Source organism: Leucoraja erinacea, chromosome 1 (assembly GCF_028641065.1).
Source record: "Leucoraja erinacea ecotype New England chromosome 1, Leri_hhj_1, whole genome shotgun sequence".
In the NCBI taxonomy this organism is placed as follows: Eukaryota; Metazoa; Chordata; class Chondrichthyes; order Rajiformes; family Rajidae; genus Leucoraja; species Leucoraja erinaceus.
The window spans coordinates 102,770,189-102,776,701 of record NC_073377.1 but is presented as its reverse complement, the minus strand read 5'-3'; the positions used below and the strand labels follow the sequence as shown (position 1 = coordinate 102,776,701).

Below are 6,513 nucleotides of genomic sequence, written 5' to 3'. Positions count from 1 at the left end.
ACCTCTAGCAAACTAACATTAGGTATCGTAAATACATATTTGACGCTTACAATCTCGATCTTATAGTTGTAAAAAGATGCTGTGTCAGATGTATATTTGTGAATGTTCGAAATTATCATTTATTTGTTTGCAGTTTCAATTCAGCAAATGCCAAAACAATAAACGCTAAATAGGGAGCTGCAGGAGGAATCCAGTGAGTCAGGCAACATCAGTGGGAAATGGGCAGTGGATGTTTTGGGTCAAGATTGTTTATCTGGAGGGAAGCAGTAAAGGGGAAATAGTGGATACTAGACTAAGTGGGACCCAATGGGTCCCTTTGTCACATGGGTGGCCTGGTCCCCCAATGCAATATTCCACCACTAAGCCATAGCCCCCAACTGCGCATGATCGGCTGACAGTCCGGCACTAACGGCAGAAGTTAAGTTAAAGTTAATAACTTTGCATTTAATATTTCCATTACCTTGCCATCCCTCTTCCAACTCCTATCCTCCATTCCCCCCTCATCCCCCAGCACTCCATGGGAAGAGGAGGATATACGAGGATAATGGGGTTAAGCGAGAAAGATAGATCAGCCATGATTGAATGGCAGAGTAGACTTGATGGGCCGGCAGCCCTAAAGGCGAATGGCCTAATTCTGCTCCCATAACGTACTTCTGAACTTCTGAAATGACCCTTTGCCAGAACCCTTTCTCTTCCAATGATGCTGCCTGACCTGCTGTGAGTGTGGAATGATCTGCTTCAGAGGGCGGTGGAGGCCGGTTCTTTGGATACTTTCAAGGGAGAGCTAGATAGGGCTCTTAAAGCTAGCGGAATGAGAGGATATGGGGAAAAGACAGGAATGGGGTACTGATTGAGGATGATCAGCCATGATCACAATGAATCGTGGTGCTGTTTCGAAGGGCCGAATGGCCTACTCCTGCACCTATTTTCTATTGTCTATTGTCTAAAATGTTCTATTTTTATTTCAGATTTACAACATCAATGGTTGTTTTGATTTTCATTTCCAATTCAGATCAACCTTGGGGTGACTTTTCCTGTTGCAGACAACAGGAAGACCCCTCTGGGTTATGCTGGGTCACTCTTGATGTTGAAGCTCAATCCTTGAAGGCAGTGTTACTGAGTAAGAAATAAATAGCTGCTGGAACTCAGTTGGTCAGGCACCATCTGTGGAGGGAATGGACAGACAATTTTTTAGGTCAGATCCCTTTTTCAGGCTGAAGATCAGTTTGAACAAGGGTCCCGATCAGAATCAATGTCTGTCCATTCTCTCCACAGCTGCAGCTCGACTTGCTGAGTTCTTCCAGCACTTTATCTTTTGCTTCATATTCTAGCAGTCTCTTCAATGGTTCAATGGTTCTTTATTGTCACGCATGCACAGCACAGTGAAATTCTTTTGCACAACCACAAATGCACAGTCACCATATTTTGGCGCTGTTTACAAAGAAGAAAGAACAGTCTAAAGTTCGCATGCCTGAAGTAGTGGAGCAACCCTGATCCAGATAAGCGGTGGTAAGCCCCAGGCCTCTGCACGCCCGTGACCCGACGTTCCTCTCCTCTTATGATTTCTGTGTTAAGTTGTGCTCTGTGCCGCTTGGAGTTTAGTTTAGTTTAGAGTTTAGAGATACAGCGTGGAAACAGAACCTTCGGCCCACCGAGTCTACGCCGACCAGCGATCCCCGTACGCTAACACTATCCTACTCACACTAGGGACAATTTACATTTATATCAAGCCAGTTAACATACAAACCTGTACGTCTTTGGAGTGTGGGGGGAAACCGGAGCTTCCTGAAGAAAACCCATGCAGATTGTGGGGACAAACTCCATACAGACAAGCATCAATAGTCAGGTGTCCAGGGCTACGTTAGCCCAGGACAGTGGTTCTACTTCTGTTTTTCCACTTGAGAAGAGGATGTAGGTACGGTCTTGTTCTTTAAACTCGCCATCTCCTGCCCACTGTGCCTCTCCCAGTGTGGTGATGTGGTCAAAGCATCATCTTTCCCAAGCTATGATAGCAGAGTGGCATTTGGGACTGTCTACCAGGATGCTGACTTTCCAGGTTTCACCAGCTACCACAAGGACTTCAGTAGCAAGGGGACCACGACGTCTGGAGTCCAAGGACCACTGCACAGGAATCAGTCATCACATGTGGAGCAGACATGTAACTGACACCAGACACATGTGTACACACACACACAGATGCACACTTAGAATTAAGAGACAAATCCTTGTTCGCCCATCCATAACTCACATTATGCATTTTGTTTTGGATCATTCTTCGGATTGTGTACCTCCACTGGCTACCCCCCTCCCAAATCCTTCTATCATCATTGTATAAAGCCTTGGATTAAATCAATGTTTGTACAAATGCAGTGTTACTGCTTCCACTTTGCAGTGTGGTTCTCTCAGAGTGAGGCCCAGCACTTGTCCAGACCGCTTGTGTTGCATGCTGTGAGTTGTAGAAACTCCATGAAATGCCACTGACATGAGAAATCCAGTTTATTTTACTTTCTTATATACATTTGTGGAATGGTCAACAAAATTTATAAACATCAAATGTCGAGATATGTCATTTGGTCAACTAAATTCAGTCAGTGAACAATCTTCCACAACAAAATATTTCTATTAATCAGTGTACAGACATTATTCCTATTTACAAATTCCATTTCCTCAAATAATAATCACACTATTAGCAGCACCAATTTCTAAAATGCAAGTATTTTACATAAAAATTACATCTGCAGATAATTTGCTTCTTCAGACTTTGGATAGATCTTAGTCTGACATTTTACAGAGAAAATTCCACAGCGTCAGTAAAAATGATCAATAGGCACTAATGTAAATGGGCACCAACAACACTTGTAAGTATTTCAATAAAAATAATGTTTTCATTCAAACTGAAATAAACAGATCTGGACCGCAGTATTCCTGTCTGCATATCACAGACTAGGAACAGGATTCATCAGGGAAAGGAAGCATGTGAAATGTTGAAACAATACAACTTTACTCTATATCTTCCAGTAAAATTAAAAACATGTTCACATTTTTTTGATTTTCGACATTCTAACCGAGATCACTGCACCTGATATAACTTCCTGATATATTAGCCCTCCATTGCTGGTAACACATGTAGGATTGTGGAGGTAATGTGTGAAAACAGAATGGGTTCCAGTAAGTTCTCATATGAGGGATGCAGGCATGGGAGTGTAGGTTTAGGGGAAGGGGAGATTAGGGGAGCTGGGACAAGCTGGTGCAAATGTTATTCAAGTAGTTTAATGAGCCTTAATTTCTGACCAACAGAGAACTCAGCCAACCTCTCGCATGCCAATCCCATCCACTGCATTTCCATGTGGGCAAAGATCAAAATGGACAATATGTCCATGGAAATGCTATTCTAAAACTAACATCACCTCCCACTCTTCTGACTTCTAATATGAAATATTAACTACTGGCACATTTCTTTTATCATTTTCCACGGATAACTTCAGTTTCAGTTCATTGATTAGAAACCAACTCCAAATGATTATGGAGAACTACAAATCAATTGCAGACTATCTTGTGATGTTACCATGTTATTGTGACAAGAGCAAACAAGTCCTGCATCATAGTAAGATAGAAACATAGAAAATAGGTGCAGGAGGAGGCCATTCGAGCCCGCACCGCCATTCATGGCTGATCGTCCCCAATCAATAACCCGTGCCTGCCTTCTCCCCATATCCCTTGACTCCACTAGCCCCTAGAGCTCTATCTAACTCTCTCTTAAATCCATCCAGTGATTTAGCCTCCACTGCCCTCTGTAGCAGGGAATTCCACAAATTCACAACTTTCTGGGTGAAAAAGTTTTTTCTCATCTCAGTCTTAAATGGCCTCCCCTTTATTCTAAGACTGTGGCCCCTGGTTCTGGACTCACCCAACATTGGGAACATTTTTCCTGTATCTAGCATGTCCAGTCCTTTTATAATGTTATATGTTTCTATAAGAACCCCCTCATCCTTCTAAACTCCAGTGAATACAAGCCTAGTCTTTTCAATCTTTCCTCATGTGACAGTCCCGCCATCCCAGGGATTAATCTCGTGAACCTACGCTGCACTGCCTCAATCACAAGGATGTCCTTCCTCAAATTAGGAGACCAAAACTGTACACAAAACTATAGATGTGGTCTTGCAATAGCCCTACACAACTGCAGAAGAACCTTTCTACTCCTATACTGAAAGGATGAACAGTGAAGTGAAATTATCCACAGAAGTCAATGAAGTGAAGACTCTAGAATGAACCATCAGACGGCAATGTCAGATAGTAAACAAATAGAGCAGATCTTCCTCTGTCCCTGTCAGGTAATTCTGGCACGGAGTTGCATTCTTCAGACTGTAGCTTCATCTTTCATTTGTCTTTTCTGGCACCTGAAATAAAATGAAATAATTTGTATTATCTACTTTAATACTGCTTACAGTTTCTTCACCAATACAAATTAGCAAATAGTCAACTGGACCACCCGCAGAAATACACCTGCTAAAAGAGCAAGTCAAATGCTGGATATCCTGACACATGTAACTAACCTCATGTCACTATTATCCTTTCCACTATTTATGGGGCACAACACAGGGTTGTGATGAATTTTGGAATAAGGAAGTTTCAATGTAATAACAAATTCAGCAGAAAGCATTCTGTGTGATTGCTACTCCACCCAGTTACCTCAACCTTTATTCCCTGCACCTTCTCCGCACCCAGCATTCTGGCACTTGGCTGCCTTCCAGTGACTAAAGCTCGACAGGGAGAGTACTCCTGTGCCAAATATTGGTGGCAATGTTCAGCAGGAAAGAGCAGACAGTGCCCTCCAGCATGGAGTACTGGACTGACATGGTGAGGAAACATTCACTGCATCTACATTTATTCACAGCTGACGTCTGGTAAACATGAAACACTGACCTTTGTTGGCATTTATGAATGCCTGCACCCACTTAGCATCAGGATTCACGCACACCTTTCTCTTATGTCTCAGTGTGATGCTGTGAAGAGAAGGTGATATTTAAAATATATTCCCCAGAAGTTCAATGTGCACATCATCACAGTCACAGATGGAGAAAGGTTGAAGTTGATGCTTTGACTCATTTACTCACATTATCTCTGTGTTTTCACAGTGAGCTCCTCCTGGAATATATTTCAGGCTCCGGATGAACTTTGGATGAATAAAAACAGATCTGGTTCTAATGCAGTGGCACCGTCCATATAATCCTAAACTCGGAAAACCTGTGGAAAGATTACATTCACTCAGATTTAATCCTGGAATCAACGGCAGTAAAATCTACAAAATGTTCTGGTACTTTCTGCAGCTTTTTTGTATAATTAATGGCCTATTACGTGCTTGCACAAACACCTTCATATAAATTCAGAGCTTTCATTTGGAAGTTAAATATCAAATACCAATTAACAGCTACAATCCAGGAAAACATTGTAGATACGGATTGAACACAGTTCACTGGTGCATTTCCTTCTATTTCTGCAGTCAGGTTGCTGGATCAGTTTGGCATTAATAGTCATACTCATGGAAACAGGCCATTCTGCCCAACTTGCCCATACCGGCCAACATGTCCCATCTACATTAGTCCCACCTGCCTGTGTTTGGTCCAAATCCATCGAAACCTGACCTATCCATGTTTCGTTCTAAATGTTTCTTAAACGTTGCAATAGTCCCTGACTCAACTACCCACCGGGCAGAACCATGCTGACTATCACTAATCAGTTTTTGTCCATATAAATGCATGCATTGCACAGAAAGTTTTGATTCAAATTTTAAAAGTTTAAAGGTTTCTCATACACATCAGTGTTACATTGTAAAGAGCATATAACACCCTTGGAAGTGTAATTGCATTGCACATTGTAAACAGCACATGAACCAAGGAATCATATACTCATACTTTGTGCTACAGTACAATAAGGAATAAAACACAGGTACAGATATCTCAACATACCCTGTGCAGTGACGGCACACAGAAGGAGGATGAGGATGGTCACACCGGCTGCTCTGCCCATCTTCCACTTTGTGTCGCTGATGAGATGTCTGCTGAAGGATCTTCTACCCAATGCAACAGCTCTCTGCTGAATCAAGTTCTGCTGCAGAGGACCAGTCAGCTCCTATTTATGGGGATTCACTTCTCTCATTTGCATCCTCTTCTGCAGTGAAAGCTGTCAAACTCTGTGACGTCCTGTGGGAGGGAATTTCCCTGCTCCAGACAAACCTTTTTTCACTTTCAGTTTCATATTTCAGCACTTGTGTGGTTCACAATAGCGAGTGTTTATCATAGTGGGCGTGGAATTAGTTATGTGTGACTTCAGAAGATTTATGGGCCTGTCCCACTTAGGCAATTTTTTCGGCAACTGCCGGCGACTGTCATTGTCGTCGAAAAAATATCGACTGGACCCCCCCCCCCCCACGACAATGTCATTGACAATGTCTACAACAACCTACCTCCTAGTCGACGTCAAGCTACGGTAAGCTACCGACAGCCGGCAACCAAT

The 6,513-nt window shown here is 42.6% G+C and overlaps 1 protein-coding gene across 2 annotated transcripts; it reads right to left on the bottom strand.

The window, feature by feature from the left end:
• Positions 1–462: 462 nt before the first annotated feature.
• On the bottom strand, positions 463–6,217 carry LOC129700160 (interleukin-8-like). 2 transcript variants are annotated; one of them, XR_008723987.1, is made up of 3 exons: positions 5,967–6,217; positions 4,924–5,244; positions 463–4,397 (listed from the first exon to the last, which is right to left on the bottom strand). XR_008723987.1 is itself a non-coding variant. In XM_055640415.1 (3 exons), exons 1-3 carry the CDS (start codon positions 6,025–6,027, stop codon positions 4,889–4,891), a joined length of 306 nt encoding a protein of 101 aa, XP_055496390.1. In that variant the 5' UTR covers positions 6,028–6,217; the 3' UTR covers positions 4,431–4,888. The 2 variants fall into 2 exon arrangements, 1 of the variants encoding a protein (XP_055496390.1); XM_055640415.1 differs by lacking the exon at positions 463–4,397 and having other exon boundaries at positions 4,431–5,003; positions 5,115–5,244.
• Positions 6,218–6,513: the final 296 nt, after the last annotated feature.

What these genes read in the sequence shown, in the direction of transcription:
- LOC129700160 (XM_055640415.1), bottom strand. Translation starts at nt 6,027, where the DNA reads ATGGGCAGAGCAGCCGGTGTGACCATCCTCATCCTCCTTCTGTGTGCC. An exon ending in GTGTGCCGTCACTGCACAGG is followed by an intron (nt 5,245 to 5,966) that starts GTATGTTGAGAT and finishes ATCTTTCCACAG; the next exon opens with GTTTTCCGAGTTTAGGATTA. An exon ending in TGTGAAAACACAGAGATAAT is followed by an intron (nt 5,004 to 5,114) that starts GTGAGTAAATGA and finishes TTCTCTTCACAG; the next exon opens with CATCACACTGAGACATAAGA.